Source organism: Oncorhynchus keta, chromosome 2 (assembly GCF_023373465.1).
Source record: "Oncorhynchus keta strain PuntledgeMale-10-30-2019 chromosome 2, Oket_V2, whole genome shotgun sequence".
Taxonomy (NCBI): domain Eukaryota; kingdom Metazoa; phylum Chordata; class Actinopteri; order Salmoniformes; family Salmonidae; genus Oncorhynchus; species Oncorhynchus keta.
Genome location: NC_068422.1, coordinates 66,864,497 through 66,888,403, shown reverse-complemented (window position 1 = coordinate 66,888,403; position 23,907 = coordinate 66,864,497). Strand labels below are relative to the sequence as shown.

The following is a 23,907-nucleotide window of genomic DNA, read 5'->3' as shown; positions in this document are numbered from 1 at the left end:
TCATTTTGAACACTTGTATCCCTCTATGACTCGTACCCATGCTACTTATACAGATGGAAAAATACTTGCGTAGTTTTAGCTGTTCAAGTCTGGTCCCGAGGCTGTCCGTCCTTCTGCAGTAGATGTCAGTCAGACATGGCCCTTTCTCCTTTCAGCTCCACTATGTGGATTGCTTCCTGCTAGCGGGCTAAATTGGCCGACAATTTCTTTCCCTCAGATGTCAAACTTGACGCCACAACTCTTGTGAATGCCTGGCATATCCTGTGTCGTTGTCAGAGCTCAAGGAAAAGGGGCTGCCTCGATTTCACAATATTACAAGTTACGCACGTCTCACACCTCTTAAAGATGTCCTTTACATCAGTCTGAACATAGTGTATGAACTGCATTCACCCACCGTGAAGGAAATTATTATACACTTTTAAGAGTCCCTTGGCCTCTGTTCAAACGTAGCTTCTTGGAAGACGGGCTCTAAGTAGGCCAGCTTTTCAGGCCTGTTTCCTTCTCGCTCTGCAAAGTCCCCAAACCCAGCAGGACATGGGCTTTTTTCAATGTGTACTTCAGCTTTTCTTGTGTCTTGTCATCCCAATGTTTTCAACTTGATTGGCTAGATGAAGGCTGCTTTCTCTGTTGAATCATCAAAGGACATCTGGAGTCACGAATCTACCTCTGTCGTGTGTGCTGTGTGAGTGTGTATTTCAGGATTTCTGCTTATTTTTGCTTCCTGTCTTAAGAAGAAACCTTGGCTTTGTTTCATGCTAAAAGGAAGTCTTTATTTTTTACAAGGATTAGCAGCGTTTCAGCTGCCTGCTGGGAAGTATCTATCTACACACAGAGGACATGATCCAGCACACTGCAGCAGATATATTATACCTAACTAATGTGTCTGGACAGGCTCCCTTTCTCTACAGAGGTGTAGGTGAACTCTCTCACAACTATAGTGTTGGTGAAGGGCTTGTAAATAAGCATTTCACTATAAGATCTACACCTGTTGTATTCGGCGCATGTGACATATAACATTTGATTTGATGTGTTCCCTAACAAGATGACATGATTGGCGTCTCGTACCTGAAGTCCGTTGTGTCGATGCTGAGGTTATGTTAGGTCTTTATGGGTTCCTGAGTGGCGCAGCGGTCGAAGGCACTGCATCTCAGTGCTAGAGGCGTCACGACAGACCCTGGTTCGATTCCAGGCTGTATCACAAGTGAACGTGATTGGGAGTCCCATAGGGCGGTGCACAATTAGCCCAGTGTCGTTCTGGTTAGGGTAGGCCGTCATTGTAAATAAGAATTTGTTCTTAACTGACTTGTTAAATAAAGGTCAAATAAAAAAAAACAGGTGTAGCTCTTTTACAGTGTTTATGGAAAAGCAAGGGATTAGGAGCAACAGGTTACAGCAAATCTCTGTCTTGGAACATATATAAGTCCAGTATCTAGCCTTACTTCAGTATCTGCATTTTTAAAAATATTGTCAAACTCCCACCCCTACGGTGCATTTACATTACGTTAATGACGTTGTAAGATAGGGGGATGTTGGAGCAGCACGTTATTCCACTCCAGTAGACATCCTCTGTGTCCCTCCTGCCATCAGTGTTGTAAACACTGCGGCACTCTTTGCCAAAGCACCTCCACAGATGGCTCATGAAGCACTACGAGTTGTTTTTCCTGTTTATTCAGCAATGCTTGCCGTCTCGGTAATGAAATAGCTTCATTACAGCAATTTGCACTCCAGCATTCAGGGGATTGCGTTAGCATTATTCTGCAGATGCTCGTTCTGCGCTGGTCCAAGCTGTGTTAAATTAGTCCCTGAAGTAGCCTACAACGCTGGCGCAGCCCTCAACTCAATCATCACTCAAACACATCAAACTTTCTGAAAAAATCAAATACCTGTTTTTAGATGCAGCTGTCATAAAATACTACCACGATTTCTCTAGACATATTAACACTTTGTTTTCGTTCGACTGAGGTTGTGGCTACGTGGTTTTCTCCATGACTGGTCTTGATGGCTGTACTGTGGTACTCAGCCAGGCAGCCTGGCGGCCCGGCAACACTGTCCTCCCTCCACTCTCCTTCCCAGTTACTCACCCCTCAGCCCCCTGTGCTGTCATCATCTCCAGGCTTATTCACAGCACTGACCTGTGACTGGGACAGATCACTTCCTTCTTTTAGACAATACTGTACCTCCCCTGCCCTCTCATGGCGAATTTCAAGAACACTTCAAAGCCTTCTTTGAAAGAACACTTCCCAGGAAAAGCGTGCTCTCAGCCACAGAGTGTATAGAATGGAACACAATAGAGGAGAGGTAGGGAGGACCTCATGTATAGCATTATGAACTGTTAAGTGTGTGCCTCACCTCTCTGTCTGTGTGTGAAATGGGTCCCATAACGTAGTCTTGGGAAGATGAAAGCTGTCTGGTCTTACCTATAGACTCTCTCCCTCTCACACAGACCCCCTCCTATCCTTGATCATTCAGTCCTTGCCTTCATTTGCACTCCCACGAGGTTATTCTGAATCCCAACTTTATTTCCTGAATTCACTTACAAAAATCCAATAGTTCCCATGTGACTGGTATAACTGACCCCGGGCATAAACAAGCAATAAATCAAAGGTATGATTCATGATCTAAGCTGAATTGCAGAGGGGGAAGTTTGAGATGGATTTTCACATGTGGTGAGCTCGCTGAGTTGACCTTTGCAATAGAAGAGACAAATGACTGGGTTTGGCCAGGTGGCTTAGCTACCCTCTTTTATTGAGGGTAGCTATTCTAAACTCATTGTACATACTTCCATTAAACTGCTCTGACTAATTCCTCTGGTTTTTCTCCTGATCATCAGTGGAAGTTTGAAGCCATTGTTATGTCATCAAAGGATGAAGGTAGTGTTTGATGATTTTTTAAATATATTATTTTGCCTTTACCTAGGCAAGTCATTTAAGAACAAATTTTTATTTTCAATGACGGCCTAGGAACAGTGGGTTAACTGCCTGTTCAGGGGCAGAACAACAGATTTGTACCTTGTCAGCTCGGGGATTTGAACTTGCAACCTTCCGGTTACTAGTCCAATGCTCTAACCCCTAGGCTACTCTGCCGCCCCAAGGGACAGGCTGTGTTAATTGTCTACGGTCCGTAGACCGGTGGGCAAATGACGGGATCAAAGCTCTCTCTGTTTCAGAAGTGATACTGCGGCGCACTACTTCACTTAACTCTCACACTACCGGTCACATTTTGAACTCCCCAGCCAATGTTTGACTTCCTGCAATTCAGCAGTGTGTTCCCAAATATTATTTTAGGGAGGTTGCATTGGACCTGTGCGTGCGTGCGCGTTCCATACTGCTCCATAAACCCTGTGGGAGAGGACGTGTTAATGTGGACTGGGAATTGAAGTGAAGGACAGGGACATCAGCGAAAGCAGCTAACAATACCAGGGTATCACTCCCTTCACTGGTGATTCCATCCTGGCAGGCAGCCATGTCTTCCTGTCACAGGAAACCCACAAGCGTAATTGTCATTTTTATCAGATGGAAGAAGAGCAGCTCCAGTGAGTGCACCTTCTATATTTAGCGATAATGTTATACACATTTAATTGGCACTTTAGCAGGGTGTGAAATTAGCAGCGGTTGACTGACTCACTGAGTGACGGCAGGTTGTAAAGAGTTGTACCAGAGAGAGAGAGATCTTCATATAGACTTCCCTTCTTTAACTATGTGACATGCTTCTTGTAAAAGAGACGGAGTGTTATTGGCCTCCACATACAGCATAAAGAGAGAGAGAGCTGTTGGATCACACCGATACACATGTCCTATACTGATGTAATGACATGGTTAAAGAAGCCTGCAGATACGCCAGTCTCATAACAGGAGCTCACTTATGACTTTATTTAAACGTTACAGCTATTACATAATGTATGAGGCCTAGTTCTCATTAAGTGTCTTGTAGCTAAGACTCTAAACCTTCTGTGTTCATATAATTGTTTTCCCGCAGATGAATGTTCTTCTGTTATTTCTGTCTGTTTTGAATCAGCTTCATTGTAATCTGCCCTCATATGGTTTGGTTTGGTGTTTGGTACGAGAGCCCACAGTGTGGCAGATGATGGATTATCCAAACAAGCAACCAGATTACCCAAGATCACCCTGTGTGCTGTTGAGAGCAGTGGAGGGTCACAGTCCAGGATGGGAGCCAGTGGGTCAATTGGCAGAGGACTGCTCAATATGGAAGGCTGCTCTCTCTCTCCTTCTCCCTCTCTCTGTGACTCTTTCTCTAACCCTCCCTCCCCTTTCTCTCTGACTCTCTTTCTCTCTTCTCCCGTCCTTCTGTCTACTGGTACTGTCTCCTCCATCAGTGCAAATTGAATCTGGAGTGTAGACCAAACACGATTCTTCCTTTTTTGTCTTGGTATGTTGACCGAACGGTTGTGATGAATCTGAAATGATTCTTAGAGCTGGATTGAAAAGGAAATGTAGATAGACTTCTCCTTCTTTCAGTCATGAGACCACATGATCTAAGATGATGTGAAGGTCATTGCTAACCCTCTTGGTCCTGCTCAATGAGGAAACAGTAAAAAGTAGAAGTAAACTGTGTTCTCTTATGATGCATGACTCCTTCTCGAGGGAGTTTCTAATCAGCTTAATGACTCATATTTCTAGGAAGCTGTGATGTGTCACCTCTTGGAAACAGTCAGGATACCTAATTCCCCCATTTGCATAGGACAGTCCTTGATGGTGATAATTAGCCTTTTAAACCGAGCCACCCTCTTCGTTCAGAGTGATCAAATGCCGTTGCCATAATTGAATTGTCCTGTTTGCATTACATGGCCCATGTGAGTGTATCGGCGAGTGTATCGGCGAGTGTATCGGCGCTTCACCCAGAGGGGACGGCAGATTTTCAGTCTTCGCTCTGTTCAAATGGACCCTGAATAGCTATTGAAGGTTATTAATGTGCAGCGGGAATCAGCCATTCCGACCAGACTCTTTTAAAAGAACAAAACACGCTTTATGTAGACAGAAGAATAGACCCAGACCTGAACCACACATCTTTTGATCCGTGCTATTGTTCAGGAGAAGCCCTGGCTGGCCTAATCATCAATACTTCCAGGGATATTTGCCACTCTCGTCCTTCCCTTTCATCTGTCCTGAGGCTTCATGTCTCACATATTGCTGGGATAAAGGTCAGCCATCATTCAGCAGCTACGACTGTGTTTGCTGGGGCCACATCCTTTGCTGTGTGTCCACAGGAATTCAGACAACAGGAGAGGAAAATGTCATTACACAAGGAGCGTGATAATCAGATGGCAAGGGCTCTCTGCACCTCCTCTGAGGTTTCATGCCGATGGTACACTGTGTAAAAGGTTTAACCTGTTCAACAAAAAGTTTCTCTGTGCACTCCGGTGCAAGAAACTATTTTCTTTGACAGGGGTTTTGTTGGAATACAGAGAGAGAGAATCTGAGTTGGGATTCATGAGTTTAGCTCCTCCCCTTCCTGACAGGAATCTGGCAGCTTCCTGTGTCTCAGCAGGAAGTGCAAGAAGTCAGTGGAGTCTTTCATCTACACACCCACAGGACTGGACACCCAACCAACTCTACACACACACACACACCACACCACACCACACCACACCACACCACACCACACCACACCACACCACACACACCTAAGCCTTCATGTGAAAACTGCACTCTAGTAAGCACATTCACTGTCATACATACTCGCCATGATTCAAAAGCACATGCTTCCTGGCACACAGAGCTTCCTTAGTACTGTGTTCTGCTACTACTTGTATTTATATCAACAAATTATTTCCTCTCAGCTACTTAAGGCCTTCTCGCACTGAAATGTGGTTTATACATTTATGGAATGAGAGAACATAGTTAGGATTGCATGGGTCAATAGTTAGAAACACAACTGTACATACCACTCTGCTCTGATTTAGGAATCTTAGATATTTTGGCACTTTACCAGTATGGAATTCATTGTATCCCCCAAAGAAAATAGATGAACGAGAGAGTATGAGTGAGGGAGGGAGGGAGACGTCAGCTAGAAGAATGTGTTAGTAAGCAGCTCTGAGCGGGATGGGTCTTGTCAGCCCACCCCTGGCACACTGTGGGTGGAGAAATGAGGAGGGCATGTGTGTGTGCACCAAGATTGTGCAAGTGTGTGTGATTGCATGTGTGTTTGTCTTTCCAACTGTGTGTGTGGTTGTAGTGGTGTTGTTTGACCGGGACCTTGGCCAGCTGAGAATAGATGCCCAGACCTACTGGTGAGGAATCTAAAACACCCCTCCATCTGCCACTCCTCTCATTCACTGAATACCAGGTGAGTAGCAGATTCAGCCTGCCTCTCTGAGGTCGGGACAACAGGGAAATGGCATGGTCTGTTAGAATAGAACTCTCTAATGGAAGGGTTTATCATCTGGTTGTGTGTGTGTGTGTGTGTGTGTGTGTGTGTGTGTGTGTGTGTGTGTGTGTGTGTGTGTGTGTGTGTGTGTGTGTGTGTGTGTGTGTGTGTGTGTGTGTGTGTGTGTGTGTGTGTGTGTGTGTGTGTGTGTGTGTGTGTGTGTGTGTGTGTGTGTGTGTGTGTGTGTGTGTTTAGGGTTTCTTTATTATGAAATAATATGATGGGTGTGTAGTATCATGGCGTGTGGTATGCTGTTCGTATCATGACGTAGGCAGCAGACGGCTTCAATCAAAATGTGCATTCCCTTACTCAACCACCGTACTCTCTCAACCTAAACTCTATTCATCCTGTCTTTCTTTTGGTTCTGCTTGTATCTACATTTTTGTGAAAGGCAGTTTGGCACAGATGGAGACATTCCTGTTGAAGTAAAGGAGTGGGCCAAACCACATGCCGGATGATTGTACTGCTGCTACAAGCAGTGTACACAGTGGGAGAGAGAGAGAGACCTGGTTGGGTACATAACTCCTGTCAGTTTACCATCTCTTTTCCCAAAGTCTTGTGATTAGTCTCTGCATCATTGTTGACTGCAGTTCCAGTCCGTTCCCGATCAGCTCCAACTACTGCTCTCCTCCCCGACTACTCTGCATGTTCAGTCTCAATGACAGGTTTACACCGCAATGAGGCGATCGATTCTGATTCAGTTTGTAAGGTCAGCGTTCTCCAGAGAGTTAGTTTTCTCACAGATTCATATATCTACCCCAGTGACAGCTGCAGTGGCTGAGAGAGACAGGTTAGGGAAGTGTGTGTTACTGACGGCGTACAGAAGTAGGATGACTTCCAGGTCCTGACCCGTGAAGCTACCTGATCCTACCCATGAATTGCATCACTAACAACCACCATGATATCGTCTCCACATCGATTGTGTCCCGTCCCCGTCAACGTTTTTCCGCATTGTAAGTAATGGATGAGACGGAGGTTATTCACTCCGCATCGTTCATGTTTATTCATAGGGTTTCTGTTTTATTGGTTTGTGATTCATTGGTCCTCTAAGGGGGAGATGTTTCAACACCCTGTGACTCAGAAGCCTGATGGTAATGGATGTGGGATGTTAATTAGTGTGGGGAGTGACACTTTCCTGTCCAAAACAATGTGCCAGCAGAACAGAACAGAGTCCACCCGACCCAAATGGCCCATACTTTCAACGAAGGTGTTTTTTTGGGGAGCTAGGCTATAAATGTCAATGGTGTGGTGGCTGATGAATGGCAGAGCTCTCCTCCATGCAGAGCTCCATCCTCCTGCTGTAGTGAGGAGGAGAAAGCCCACGTGGCAGGCTGCAGCCACAGCCATGGTGCCGATCCAGCTAGGCAGAGCGGCATCGTAAAACACATGGGGTTTAACATAGCCTGGCAGGCAGACTGTTACAATACTATAGTCTTCTACACTCTGTTAGCTTGGTAGGATTTCTATGATGCTAGAATTAATGTTATGCTTTTTGACATTAGATCCTGTCACAAAATGGATTTTAAAAAACAAAACAAATATGCTAAGGATTAACAGTGCCTTCGTGAATGTAAACCTGCTCTGCTTTATCCCATTTCTAAGCCGAGCTATGACGTAATGGGCTGCTGAATGAAATATGCTAATGCTAACGACTTTTCCATTTGGGGCTCTGATTGGCACGGCAGCAGTGACAAGAAGTGATTTGACCCTGGTCACAGAGGAATAAGACAAATGTTTAGTTATAATCCCTGTCATTTGGGCTGTATAGTACTCAAGCCCATCAATCAACTACCTCTGGACTGCTCCTGCACTTATAATGTAATTTGTACTATACAAACATGCATTATGTCACACCAACTAAAACACTATAGTGAAGGATTAGGTCTAGCCTATACTATTTCATTGGGTAAAAGTCAGGTTAAATGTTCATATTTACATAGGCCTTGTATTTGTTGGTTGATGACTTTTGTTTACAAGAAGAGCCCATTCTGTGCGTAGAGAACCCTCGGGAGCGATTAGCATTTTGTTTACTCTTCTTGACTATTGCTTTGTGGTCTCCTCATTATGGAAAATTATTTCTCTTTTATGTTCTCATTCCAACAATATGCAAATAGCGTGAATATGTAAGTGGGCGGAGGAAGGAGGTTCATCTGGGGGTAGGCATCCTTTATGAACTTGACTGACATGTTGTCTACTCAATGTTGTCGGCTCTTTTTTGAATTCAGTTGTAGTCTACCGTCACTTCTCAATCACCATTCCCAAGCTGATTTACAAACAAACTGAGTCACTGCGTTCTGGTCTCTCACCAACGAGAACAATAACAAAATGTCATTAATTCATTAGTGACTGTCGCAAGTACTGAATTGCTTTCACTACTTTTCAAAATAAAAACCTATTCCTCCTTTTGAATTGTTTTTGTTTGGTTTGCTCCTCAGGAGGGAGTTGCACAACAGTAACCGATGAATGTATTTTCCCCACGCAATCTAAAAGCCCTAAAGCTCTCTGATTTATTATCAACATCAGTTATTTTCTTGTAGTTTCTTATCCTCTGTGATTACAATATCGTTATCTTGCTTGTGTGGCATCATTTGGTTTATGCCGGGACCACTCTTATCTGCCTTCTATGATTGTCTGAGTGTTTGGTGGTACAAATGTACCGGACCAGTGAATCACCTGTGTACTGTTATATTATTACTGTAGTCCTGATTGAGACTTTCTCCTCTGTCAGGTGCAATCAGGCCGGGCTGAGATGAGTAGCTGGTCCCTGGCTCCCCAACCCCCCCCCTATCCTCTCCCCAGGCCTGATCTAATGGGAGCAGAAGGGGGACAACACCACCACCACTGGGTCCAGTTAAAAGACAGGCCCTTGTCAGCAGCCAAAATAACAACTTGGAAGGAGAGGCATTTGACTGGCAGCGTGTTATGTATCAGTTATAAGGATGAAGGCGGTATCGTCCACTGTTGATGGAGAGGTGCCAAAGCTATAATCTAGAACAGACCGATACAGAACCCTAAGAAGTGTAGCAGGGGTTATGTGTGAGTGGAACAGGACTGGCTGAACACACAGAGCAGGATTCACTTTCTCTACCTCCAGAAAGACTGTTGTATCTTACTGTTTCATCTGTTGTTGGCGGTCATGTTCTGTTTGATACCGCCAAAGGGAAGGGCAAAGGAGATCACATCATGATGGAAACACAGCAAGAAGCTTACCGTGGTAATCCACCTGCACAGTATTTAAATGACCTGCTGACGGTCGACTCAGCCTAGAGTGAGGTCATTGGCTGAATGGCTGGCTGTGTAACTATTTGTATTGTCAGAGAGCTCTGTTAATGCATGTTCCCCTGAGGGCGTCCATGTCCTCTATCTACAGGGGAAGTATTGGCAAACAGGTCTCACTGTTGACTGGTTGTTTCCTAAAAGCCTTTTCCAATAAATGGGAGGGATCAAATACCATTGTGTTTATATCTGCCTCCAGGGTTTTCTGCTTCACTGATGGTTCATTGTGGAACTAAATGTTGAAGTGGGCTGTGTTCAGTAGGTAAAACGGAAGAAAAGCTCTGAAACTAACAGAAATGCTCTCTTTCGTTCTCTGTTACGAACATTAAAACGTTTTGCTACGGTGTGACCTAATGAGCAAGACACTGGTGTTACTTTTCTGATTTGTTACAATTCGGTTCTAATGTTGTTGTGGACAATGAGTGTGATAACATGAGAAATAGCATTCAGAAATGGCATGAATGGCGGCGTGGCAGTGGGCTGTTTTCAGTTCCTCGTGATGTGTATGGGCCATTATATCTGAGGTACCTATTATTAGAGCTGATTGGAGGTCAGCGTTATTCTGTTGCCACAAGAAAGGTGGTGGCGTGGTTCCGTTCCTCCTGTTGCCACGGGTACTAGCAGCGGGTGTGTGATTGTGAGAGTGTGGAGAGTGGCAGCGTTTCCACAGTTCAACACTAATGAGAGACAGGCAGCCTGAGGAGGACAACACTCTCTCCGTCTGTCTCTGTCTCTCTGTCTGTCTGCTCGCCACAGTAACGATGTGATGAAGCTTAATCTCCCACAGATTTCTCCGCTGCTCCCTGCTTTGTTGTGCTGGAGGCAGAGATTATTGGATTAACGTACAATAAGGAGAAAGATATTTCATTTGCCAATTGCTAAAGAATAGCCATTTCCTGGCAACAGCCAGAGACGAGGAGAGAGAGAGAGAGAATCCAATTTAGAGTCCAGCTGGGGTTTGGGTTCATTTGGCTATGAACGATGCAGATATTTGTCAAAGGAAGTCATTAGAGATTGGGGCTAGAAGAGACCTCTCCCTCTCCCACCCACCCTCTCACACTGTGTCTTTATTTTGTGGTGGTGGGTGGGGGCCTGACTGTCTGTTGCTGGAAACCTAGCAGTCACCACTAATGGGCTGTTGACCCCCAGCAGGGGTGGGGGGGGGGGGGGGTCGAGTGGCTATTCATCACCACAACGTCCACGTGTCATCATCCAGCCTGTCCTCCACTGGCCGATCACAGGGAAAGATTAGCAAGCAAATCCACATCTGACATTCACACTGCTCTTAGTCACGGCTACTTCTCTGCTCCTCTCCTCCTCTACTCTCTTCCACTCTGCTCCCTGGTCCCACCACAGCCTTCTCACAGGAGCTGAACTCTGGGTGCACTCTCCTCTAATCCTGAGCCAGTCTTATCTCAGCTCAGGAACAATAGACACAGAGCGAGTGGCAGGCAGCCCCTGCAGCTACTCAGAATGGAGAATTTTACAAAATGACTCAAGCAACTGTAGAGCCCACAAAGTGTGGTGGCAGGCAGGCTGCCTCAGGGCTCAGATTGGTTGTCACTGACTCTGTAAATCCTGGTTTCTCCATCCCTGTAAACCCGCCTCAATGCTTCTTAACATTTCACTGACTTCAAAATGTAATCCCTTATGATGTGGAGGAGGCAAGCAAATGAACCCGATGAAAAATACAAGTCAGGGTACCACTGTACCTGCTGCTGTTTTGTCCATATCATGATGTACAGTACAGTCTATCTGGCTGTGGGTGTGAATATCAGGTAGCCGGAAGGCAATTTTTTCCATTGAGAGGCTGGTCGGGGGGCCCGAAAATAAATACAGACTGGAAATTAACCATAATAATCCCAAACAGATATAATATTTGACTAAAACATAATAATTTCAAACGGCTTACATTTGTATACGATCGTATGTGTCTCTCTATTATCCGTGGGAATACTTAGGAACACATTTCCTGAATGAAAATCACTTGGAGCTGAATTCCTGATGTTTTTTACACCTTTATGTCCAGCAATGTAAAAAAAATATATATTACTGCTCTGAAAACATGGGGGTCGGACAATAAAACCACGGCCTGCGGGACACCAGTTGGGGAACCCTGATGTAGGTAGACTAAATAGGGCACCTTTCCAAGCCCAGGATCCAATCCATCTCATGTTAATGAGCCTTCACCACAGTCCTAACGAGCTGTAGTCGCTGCTGTGCCCCGTGTAGGAATCAATGCTGCTGTCTGCTGTGGCCGGAGACTGGACAGTCCTCTGCATTGGGGGAGGGGGGTAGGGACAGACTGTTAAACAGGCCAGGGAGGCATCAGTAGATCACTTCTGTTCTGTTGTCTTCCCCACAATGCAGCGCCGTACTTCTGACATTCACCATCCCATGCCTAACCCCAGATCGAGCTAATTACTGATTGGTGCCGCTGCTTTGTAATACGCCTAACAATTGTTTCATTGTAATTGGACGCTGCATTTTGGCTTGTCTGTATTGTGTTGGGGATTTGACCTGACGGTGGTTTCTGTTGCTGCTGGATGGATTGTGATGTTAGGACTTTAGATGAGAAACAGTGCAGCAGATTACAGCCGTGTGTTACGTTTGACAGTCAGTGCTGTGTGAACCCTCCTGGGTTATATTTGTCCTCTGATGTATTTGGTGAATTAACAGTTTGAGGGTGAAGTATATAAATATGATATGTTTTCTCTTCCTGTGGAGGAAAACAAATAAAGTTTCTTTAGGGATTTAGAGTTGCTGTTTTCATGTCTTTGTAGGAGGATATAGTATGGCTTGTACTTTAGGATATGAAAGGAACTTCACTTTTACCTCAATAAGCACTCAATTGTATGTGCTGGGTGAGATGTTTGTCTTTGGGCCAACTTAGTAGAAGAGACAGTAGCCTGATATTGCTTTAAAAACTAAAGTGATTCCGCCTTTTTTTCCATCAGTGTTCAGGATACTGCTGCTCATGTACTGGTGAAACATCGTGAGTCCTTTACTGTTTTCACTGTTATTCTCTCTCTGTCTCTCTGTCTCTCTGGCTCTCTCTCTGTCTCTGTCTTTCTCTGTCTCTCTGTCTGTCTCTCTGTGTCTCTCTGTCTCTCTCTCTCTGTGTCTCTCTGTCTCTGTCTCTCTCTCTCTGTGTCTCTCTCTCTGTGTGTCTCTCTCTCTCTCTCTCTCTCTGTGTCTCTCTCTCTCTCTGTGTCTCTCTCTGTCTCTCTGGCTCTCTCTCTGTCTCTGTCTTTCTCTGTCTCTCTGTCTCTGTCTCTTGCTCGCTCTCTGTCATTTTCTTCTCTGTACATCTCCATGCCAGCATTCCCATCTCTGTCAGTGGCTGTCTGAGGTAGTGAATCCATGTACATGTCAGTGTGTTCAGGGAGAAGACATCTCCTCCTCAGCATCTCTTACCTTCCCTCTGGCCGCCTGGGAAGAAGAAAATAAGCACACGTACACACTCACAAAAAAAGAGAGGATATTATTTGTGATTGCTTGTGCTATTTTTAATTTAACCCACATTCAAATGACCATGGTATGATTTCACTTTCCCCACCAGCATTCTATTAGGATCATGGTATGATTTCACTGTACTCATCAGCATCCTATTAGGATCATGGTATGATTTCGCTTTCTCCACCTGCACCCTATTAGGATCATGGTATGATTTCTCTTTCTCCACCTGCACCCTATTAGGATCATGGTATGATTTCTCTTTCCCCACCAGCATCCTATTAGGATCATGGTATGATTTCTCTTTCCCCACCAGCACCCTATTAGGATCATGGTATGATTTCACTTTCCTCACCAGCATCCTATTAGGGTCATGGTATGATTTCTCTTTCCCCACCAGCATCCTATTAGGATCATGGTATGATTTCTCTTTCCCCACCAGCACCCTATTAGGATCATGGTATGATTTCTCTTTCCCCACCAGCATCCTATTAGGATCATGGTATGATTTCTCTTTCCCCACCAGCACCCTATTAGGATCATGGTATGATTTCTCTTTCCCCACCAGCATCCTATTAGGATCATGGTATGATTTCTCTTTCTCCACCAGCACCCTATTAGGATCATGGTATGATTTCACTTTCCTCACCAGCATCCTATTAGGGTCATGGTATGATTTCTCTTTCCCCACCAGCATCCTATTAGGATCATGGTATGATTTCTCTTTCCCCACCAGCATCCTATTAGGATCATGGTATGATTTCTCTTTCCCCACCAGCATCCTATTAGGATCATGGTATGATTTCTCTTTCCCCACCAGCATCCTATTAGGATCATGGTATGATTTCTCTTTCTCCACCAGCACCCTATTAGGATCATGGTATGATTTCACTTTCCTCACCAGCATCCTATTAGGATCATGGTATGATTTCTCTTTCCCCACCAGCACCCTATTAGGATCATGGTATGGTACCAGCTGTGGTTAAGCCATATGTTCCATTATAGGAATAATGTGTCATCATTCTGAATGCCTACATCCTATCTGTGAGTAAGCAGGTGACTCTCTAGCTAAGCAGTTCTGTGTCCACAACTGTCATTGCCAAGTGAAGATTCCATAATATTTCTGCTGAAACACGAGTGGCCACGGCTTCCAGTTGCATCAAGGTATGTTTATAAGGAAGCACACAGCACAACGAAAGAGCAGCAAGACCCAAAATACTCACTCCTCTCCAGGCCGCCAATGAACAGGACGCTTGGTTCAATCTGCCTCCAGCCTTCCCAAAAGTATGTCTGAGGCGCTGGCAGGGGCTCTGGGACTAGGCTACCCACCACAAGCTTGGCACAGTTTGAGTGAGGAGCAGAGGGAGGACAGACAGCATGGCTGCTTTTGTTCCTTCTGCAGGAGGCAGATAAAGGAGACGCCTGGCGGTGTGGCAGGAGAACACACACATTGACTAAGTTTGACTGGGAGACCGACGGGGACACACACACACACACACACACACACACACACACACACACACACACACACACACACACACACACACACACACACACACACACACACACACACACACACACACACACACACACACACATTGACTGAGAGACCGAAAGAGACACACACACACACACACACACATACACATACACACACACATTGACTGAGAGACCGACAGAGACACACACACACACATTTACTGAGAGACCGACACACACACATACATTTACTGAGAGACCGACGGCCACACACACACACACACACACACACACACACACACACACACACAGACCGACAGCACACACACATTGACAGACCGACAGCCACACACACACACACACACACACACACACACACACACACACACACACACATTTACTGAGAGAGCGACACACACACACACACACATTTACTGAGAGAGCGACACACACACACACACACATTGACAAGAGACCGACAGCGACACACACACACACACACACACACACACACACACACACACACACACACACACACACACACACACACACACACACACACACACACACATACATTTCGACTCCAATTCCACACCCTTTCTTTTGTACTGATTACACGTCTAGCAAGTGTTCCTATTGTATCACAAGGGCAGTGGAGTGTAGAGAAGTGACCACCTACCTACAGAGATCCTTTAAAACCGAGAGGGGCTGGCTACAGAGGTCACGCACTAGCTCACACAATATGATATGGAATATTATGTAGTTGGCTGTTGCAATTTGATTGAAGTTAAAGTCGTGCTCATTTGTGACATGTCTGATTTCGCTGGGCACATTCAAAAGCAGCCTTGTGGAGAGACTCATGGAGATAAGAGCTGGTCCAGCTGCTTCTCCTGTCATTACCTCCACCCCTCCAACTCCACCTCTGGAATGTGATAGTAGACATTATAAACTGGGTGGTCGAGCCCTGAATGCTGATTTGACTGACAGGCATATCAGTACGTATACCACGGTATGATGAATACAATGTATCATTTGCAGTAATTCTACATCATATGAGAGATATCAAATTGTAGTCAAATTGGTGTAACCTATAAGTGTTGTAATGCATTGCCTCTTCAACTGAACCCTTGTACCCCCGCCCATGTTCCCTCTATATCATTCCAGTCTCAGGTTCCATTCCATCCAGACTGACTCAATTATGTGTCTATTCTCTATGGGTTCTGGGGAACAAAAGGCAGTGAGACCTCGTAGCTCTCCCAGCCCTGCTCACAGCAGACTAAGCCAAGCACATCGTTGCAGTGTGTCGACATGGGTCAGGGAGCGTACACCTCCAATTGTCAGCCAGCTCTCAGCCTGACACGCAATACCTCTGGGTGACCGCAGATAACTCAAAGCCCTCGGTGCCACTGCCAGCACTTGATAGTCTGCTACTCTGCTCAGCATTCACAGCTAGGCCACGTCGATATGAAAAACTGAAATGAAACGCTGTAGAAAATCCGCTGGCTACGGTTGGATGGATACACTGCTTGGCACGGGAGCTTTTTTTCCATCAACCTCTCGCTCGCTGTCTCCTTGTCACTAAACAAGCTCGACTGCATGCTGTGTTACAGGTGGCCAGTCTTCAATAGCCTTCTTTCGCATTCATAAGTAGCTGAACGCCAAGATTGGAAATAATGGCTTGTTGGGAAGAGAAAGCAGTTTCCTCCCGGCTCTGCACATCTTGCTTTAAAACAACCGGAGTTGGCTACAATATGTCTGTTACTCTGGTACCACTTTCATCTTGACTAGTGAAGACTGTCTGCTGACCTAACAATACTCATCACAGTGCATACTGAATAGTATCGGCTTGCTCTGGAATATCAGACAAATACAGCGATGAACACACTGTGCTATGTAACTAGTGTGTAGTACACCATACACCCTAGTCTAGGCAAGGTACTATCAGACTTCTTCTTTATGAATGATTCTTCGGAGGAGCTGAAAGACTCAATCCTGAGGGAAGCCTGGGTACTTTCACTCCATTGTTTTCCAGGGGTGTAAAGTCAATCACATTTAATCCCTCACTAGTGCCGAGCAGATCCCCTCAATCAAGTCCAGATAGACTGTTATAGATTGTGCCCTTCCAAGCGCTTCATAACAGCAAATCCTCTCTGGAGCTATAGGAGTGGGTGGTCCAGGCAGTAGTCAGCCAGACACTATCGGCTGTTTGTTCTTTCCTTTTTTTATGTGATGACATGATGCCCTGGTTCTTTGATCGAGAGAGCGACAGAGAGATGCTGTTGCATCTAGCTAACTTCTAAGATCCTCTCCTGTCTAATGTATTCACGGTCTCAGGTTGGAGAGAGAGTGGAGGGAAGGGGGGTGGTGGGGGGGAGGTGATGGGTCAGGTTTCCTGGCTGCCAGGCTGGTTTAAGATAATAGCTTTGATTTAATCCAGAGCAGCGTCCCCGCTCCCACCAGCTCCCACCCGTTCCCCACGTACAGCCATGCTAATATGCCCAGAGGGCTCCTCCTTCAGTAAGTTGAACAGGAGCCTCGCTGGATTTATGGCAAGCAATATCTTGATATCTTTCCAATAGAATGAAACCCTTTATTTCACAAACCAGAGACGATAGAGAAAGGAAGGAATATTCTGCATTCTCACCCCCTCCCTCTCTCCCCTCTCTCGCTCCATCTCTGTCACTAGCTCTGAACCTGAGTTGAGGCATTTAGACAACCTTTTGACCTTAGTGTTTAGTTGTCTGTGCAGTCAGCAGTGCATGGTTATTAATCTCCCTGAGTTAGATGTGTCCTCTGTTCTCCTTAGTGAGTCTGCTACACAGCAGCTTGTCCTCTAGTTTAGTCAGTCTACTACTGGATGAATGTAGGGTGTCAAAGGTCAATTCTGGACTACCTAGTAGTGAGAGTGGTCTCGAACCATCAGGAGGAGGTGCCATCTGGAGAGGAACTTTCACATCCGGGGAGGAGAAGGGGATTGGGGGTGTGGTGGGTGACCCCTGACCCTGAGCGGAGGCAGTGATGTCAGAGGGCAGAGGAAGCTATGCTCTGCGTAACAACTTGTAGCTCTGCTCCACCATCAAGCTAATCACGGTAATCTACACAGACAGATGTTACCCCACCCAGCTCACAAAGCATGCCTCAACAAGGATGGAGGGAGGGATGTAGGGGGAACAAGGAAGGCAAGAGGGAGGTGGGAGGGAAGCAGTCCTGCTGGGAAAGCACTGAGGCAACGTGTCAGAAGGCTCCTGCCGGTTGCCGCAGCCCCCCTCCCAACCCCACACAGAGTAGCCGTAAGCCCTGTTCATTGGCCTGGTGGGGAGTCGTAATACCCCTTTGGCAGTTTATCCAAGGCAACACGCTCCCAATTAAAGGGTCCTTCAAGCAAGATTTACTCCCCACCAAACCCCTAAACACTACACCCCCCCATCTTCCCTCAGTCCTCCGGCAGCCACTTCTCCTTCCCACTTTCCTCCTTCCTCTCCTTCCTGCCACTGTTGATTCTTCTGGCAGGAGGTGGGCATTCATCGCTCTAGGATCTCACAATGCCAAGGCTTTTAACTGTGAGATCAAAGAGGGTGAGAGTTTGCCTACCGCATGATTACATTGGAGATTTCTGGCAACCCCCACCGGGTAGCCCCATTAGGCTCCATGCTTCTCTCATTTTTCCGCAAGAGCTCCCCTGGGCTGCAAGGCAATTATGCAGTGGTGTGGCATAATATTTCATTCTCCTCACATTGTGTTACTCTATGGTGGAGTTTTCTGCTAACAGCATCATACGGCCCAGGAGGAAGGGAGCTGGTTGCTAACGGCGTCATACTACTGGAAAGACATGGAGATTGGATGGGGGGGGTGTAAGAGAGAGGAGGGAGAATTCTCAAGGGCGTGATGGGTTGCTCTCTTCACTCACTGGATAGGTGGGAACACTATACAGCACTGCATAGAATTTGCATTTATACCCTGCCTTATGTCATTCATAAATGTCTCAGAGAGCGAGGGAGAGATACCGAGAGGAAATGGAGTGGAACTAAGAGGGTGAGGGAGATATAGGTGAGAAGATGGGGAAGGGCATTCTCCTGTCGTTCTGTTCCGTGGTGTGTGGGACCCCAGGCAAGGCTGTTTAGCTGTAGTGATGATGCCGTTCTGCATGCAGACAGCCAGCCAGGCAGTCAGGCAGGCAGGCAGGCTATGCCTTACACACTCACAGGTGCTCAGGCCCCCCAGGCTCATCTCCTCTCTCTTCCTCGCCTCTCCACGTCAGCTCATCATCAGCTAGAGCAGGCTTCCATCATATCCAGCTCCCAACATGCACCCAGGAGGCCCTGCTAACCCTCCTATAGCTCTTAACCTGGAGCTACTGCTACTTACAATGGGTCATAGTCTGAGACCTTGAGCTTTAACATTATGAAGTCAGAGGGTGATCAACATACACAGACTGTGTTAATCACAGATGCCTATAGACCTGCCTCCATCACACACAGGCATCTGTAGCTGTCTCTCCCGACCACGTGTGTGTGTGTGCTGCTTGGCTACGCTAATCACTATTAGCAGGTATAGAGTTTGATTAGGATCCACACAGCAATAATTAACATGTCTGTTGGTGTCCCATGTTTGGTTCCTCTCCCTGTCCTGAGTGTCAGGCGGTAGGTACAGTTGAAGTCGGTAGTTTACATACCTTAGCCAAGTACATTTAAACTCAGTTTTTCACAATTCCAGGCATTTAATCCTAGTAAAAATTCCCTGTCTTAGGTCAGTCAGGATCACTACTTTATTTTAGGAATGTGAAATGTCAGAATAATAGTAGAGAGAATGATTTATTTCAGCTTCTATTTATTTAATCACATTCCCAGTGGGTCAGAAGTTTACATACACTCAAATAGTATTTAGTAGCATTGCCTTTAAATTGTTTAATTTGGTTCAAACGTTTCGGTAACCTCCCACAAGCTTCATCTTCCTGACTGATGTCTTGAGATGTTGCTTCAATATATCCACATCATTTTCCTTCCTCATGAAGCAATCTATTTTGTGAAGAGCACCAGTCCCTCCTGCAGGGTGGTGGAAGTGCACGGCGAAGCCTCGAAGGCCATGACATCATTTTCTGGAATTTTCCAATCTGTTTAAAGGCACAGTCACCTTAGTGTATGTAAACCTCTGACCCACTGGAATTATGATATAGTGAAATTTGTTGAGTGGTTGAAAAAGTTTTAATGACCCCAACCTAAGTGTATGTAAACTTCCGACTTCAATTGTACGTAAAGAGACAGCTGTATCTCACTGCCCAAGGATAGCTGCCTTTAGCCTACGTTGGATCATCGCTGTCTTAGTGTTGTTTGTAGAGAGAATTATATTTTGGAAGTGAAACTGCTAATAACAGCTGGTCTTATTTTTGTTCTATGTTGCTTGGATTGTTCACATAAACATTCACATACAGTCCCTTCGTATCGTTTTACCTTATCGTTTTACCCACATTGACAGTCTGTTAAATCTTTACCCCTCCTCTCCCTCTTCTCCTTTGGCAGAGATCCGCGGTGGCCGGGGGCCTAAGGAGGGGTCACTGAGGTCGCTGCCCCTGTACGACACGCCCTACGAGCCAGCAGAGAATGGAGGGGACTCGGATGGCGAGCGTCCCCGCTGCCCCAGAGAGAGCCGGCTGCCGCAGGATGACGAGAGGCCCCCGGAGGAGTACGACCAGCCCTGGGAGTGGAAGAAGGAGCGCATCTCCAAGGCCTTCGCAGGTACGAGAGCACGTATGTAACACTCCTCTCCTCCTGCTCCACGTCCCCTACATTACTGTCACTCTGTGTCTGTTCTGCTGTCCCTCTCCATCCCGCTAATTGCCCTGGTACCCTTTTCCAGCACTAACCAATGTGATTACTGCTTCTTTCGTGGTTTCTGGGTATCTTATCTTCAGAAAGGCATTGTTAATTTTCATTTCCTTCCCTCTCGGGAAGCATAACGGTAAGTTAATTTGCAGGTGTCTGTTCTGCTGAATGGGGCCTTTTTCTGGGTGTCTGTCAAGCTTTGGGCATTTATTGTCATGAATCTTGCCCTGGAGGCAGCTCTGCAGAGTGTGGCTGTGCCAGCTAGTGACCAAAGTCATACCATCTGATTTTAAACATAACCCTAACCTTAACCACACTGCCAACTGGACATTTGAATTAAGACCAAAAAGCTAATTTTAGTTTTCATACATTTTTACAATATATCCAATTTTGACTTTGCTGCTGTCCCATCTAGCGGAAATCTATCAGTTCCAGGGGAAGTTTCATGACAATATACATCAACCTGCAGCTTGGGAGAGACCTATGGTGTATGGTAGTTTGGGGAGCATGACTGTGTTTGTGTGTTCTCATGCGTTCATATACACTATACACTACATATACAAAAGTATGTGGACACTCCTTCAAATCAGTGGATTTGGCTATTTCAGCCACAGCCATTGCTGACAGGTGTATAAATTTGAGCACACAGCCATGCAATCTCCAACGACAAACATTGGCAATAGAATGGCCTTCTTGAAGATCACCTAAGATCACCATGTGCAGTGCCGAGCGTCGGCGCAGTGGAAATGCGCTCTCTGGAGTGATGAATCACGCTTTACCATCTGGCAGTCCGAACGGAGGAATCTGGGTTTGGCGGATGCTACGATAAGGCTTCCTGCCCGAATGCATAGTGCTGTAAGTTTCCAGTGAAGAGCAATCTTAACGCTACAGCATATAATGACATTCTAGACAATTCTGTGGTTTTGGGGAAGGCCCTTTCCTGTTTCAGCATGACAATGATCCCGTACACAAAGCAAGGTCCATACAGAAATTGTTTGTCGAGATCGGTGTGGAAGAACTTGACTGGCCAGCACAGAACCCTGACCTCAACCCAATCAAACACCTTTGGGATGAATTGGAATGCCGACTGCGAGCCAGGCCTAACCGCCCAACATCAGTGCCCAACCTCACTAACGCTATTGTGGCTGAATGGAAGGAAGTCCCCGCAGCAATGTTCCAACATCTAGTGGAAAGCCTTCCCAGAAGAGTGGAGGCTGTTACAGCAGCAGAGGGGGGACCAACTCCTAATTAATGCTCACGATTTTGGAATGTGATGTTCGACGAGCTGGTGTCCACAATACCTTCGGTCATGTAGTGTATGTGTGCATGTACAGTTGAAGTCGGAAGTTTACATACACTTAGGTTGGAGTCATTAAAACTAGTTTTTCAACCACTCCACAAATTTCTTGTTAACAAACTATAGTTTTGGCAAGTCAATTTTCCAACAATTGTTTACAGACAGATTATTCTTATAATTCACTGTATCACAATTCCAGTGAGTCAGAAGTTTACATAAACTAAGTTGACTGTGCCTTTAAACAGCTTGGAAAATTCCAGAAAATTGTCATGGCTTTCGAAGATTCTGATAGGCTAATTGACATCATTTGGGTCAATTGGAGGTGCACCTGTGGATGTATTTCAAGGCCTACCTTCAAACTCGGCGCCTCTTTGCTTGACATCATGGGAAAATCAAAAGAAATCAGCCAACACCTCATAAAAAACATTGTAGACCTCCACGAGTCTGGTTCATCCTTGGGAGCAATTTTCAAACGCCTGAAGGTACCACATTCATCTGTACAAACAATCATTTGCAAGTATAAACATCATGGGACAATGCAGCCGTCATACCGGTCAGGATGGAGACGCGTTCTGTCTCCTAGAGATGAACGTACTTTGGTGCGAAAAGTGTGAAATCAATCCCAGAACAACAGCAAAGGACCTTGTGAAGATGCTGGAGGAAACGGGTACAAAAGTATCTCTATCCACAGTAAAAGGAGTCCTATATCGACATAACCTGAAAGGTCGCTCAGCAAGGGAGAAGCCACTGCTCCAAAACCACTATAAAAAGCCAGACTACGGTTTGCAACTGCACATGGGGACAAAGAATTGTACTTTTTGGAGAAATGTCCTCTGGTCTGATGAAATTAAAATAGAACTGTTTGGCCATAATGACCCTCATTATGTTTGGAGGAAAAAGGGGGATGCTTGCAAGCCGAAGAACACCATCCCAACCGTGAAGCACGGGGGTGGCAGCATCATGTTGTGGGGGTGCTTTGCTGCAGGAGGGGCTGGTGCTCTTCACAAAATAGATGGCATCATGAGGCAGGACAATTATGGATATTTATTTTTGCCTTTATTTAACTAGCAAGTTAGTTAAGAACATTGTTATTTTCAATGACTGCCTTGGAACAGTGGGTTAACTGCCTTGTTCAGGGTCAGAATGACAGATATTGACCTTGTTAGCTCGGGGATTCGAGCTTGCAACCTTCCGGTTACTAGTCCAATGCTCTAACCACCAGGCTATCTGTCGCCCCAATATATTGAAGCAACATCTCAATACATCAGTCAAGAAGTTAAAGCTTGGTCCCAAATGGGTCTTCCAAATGGACAATGACCCCAAGCATACTTCCAAAGTTGTGGCAAAATGGCTTAAGGACAACAAAGTCAAGGTATTGGAGTGGCCATCATAAAGCCCTGACCTCAATCCTTTAGAATATTTGTGGGCAGAACTGAAAAAGCGTGTGCGAGCAAGGAAGCATACAAACCTGACTTACATCAGCTCTGTCAGGAGGAATGGGCCAAAATTCAACCAACTTATTGTGGGAAGCTTGTGGAAGGCTACTCAAAACGTTTGACCCAAGTTAAACAAGTTAAACAATTTAATATGTCAACTTCTGACCCACTGGGAATGTGATCAAATCAAATGTATTTATATAGCCCTTCGTACATCAGCTGATATCTCAAAGTACTGTACAGAAACCCAGCCTAAAACCCCAAACAGCAAACAATGCAGGTGTAGAAGCACGGTGACTAGGAAAAACTCCCTAGAAAGGCCAAAACCTAGAGAGGAACCAGGCTATGTGGGGTGGCCAGTCCTCTTCTGGCTGTGCCGGGTGGAGATTATAACAGAACATGGCCAAGATGTTCAAATGTTCATAAATGACCAGCATGGTCAAATAATAATAAGGCAGAACAGTTGAAACTGGAGCAGCAGCACGGCCAGGTGAACTGGGGACAGCAAGGAGTCATCATGTCAGGTCGTCCTGAGGCATGGTCCTAGGGCTCAGGTCCTCCGAGAGAGAGAAAGAAAGAGAGAATTAGAGAGAGCACACTTAAATTCACACAGGACACCGAATAGGACAGGAGAAGTACTCCAGATATAACAAACTGACCCTAGCCCCCCGACACATAAACTACTGAAAGCATAAATACTGGAGGCTGAGACAGGAGGGGTCAGGAGACACTGTGGCCCCATCCGAGGACACCCCCGGAC

The 23,907-nt window shown here is 45.8% G+C and overlaps 1 protein-coding gene across 7 annotated transcripts in view; it reads left to right on the top strand.

Moving 5' to 3' along the window:
* Positions 1-23,907, top strand: part of LOC118362334 (SH2 domain-containing adapter protein F) — a 127,686-nt gene that overhangs the window by 60,186 nt on the left and 43,593 nt on the right. For 4 of the 7 annotated variants that reach the window (XM_052480998.1, XM_052481002.1, XM_052481007.1 and 1 more), the window contains exon 3: positions 20,112-20,327. In XM_052480998.1, coding sequence (XP_052336958.1) covers positions 20,112-20,327 — 216 coding nt within the window. Of the gene's footprint in view, positions 1-20,111; positions 20,340-23,907 lie in introns of all 7 variants that reach the window. The other 3 variants (XM_052480994.1, XM_052481006.1, XM_052481008.1) reach the window with 1 other exon arrangement.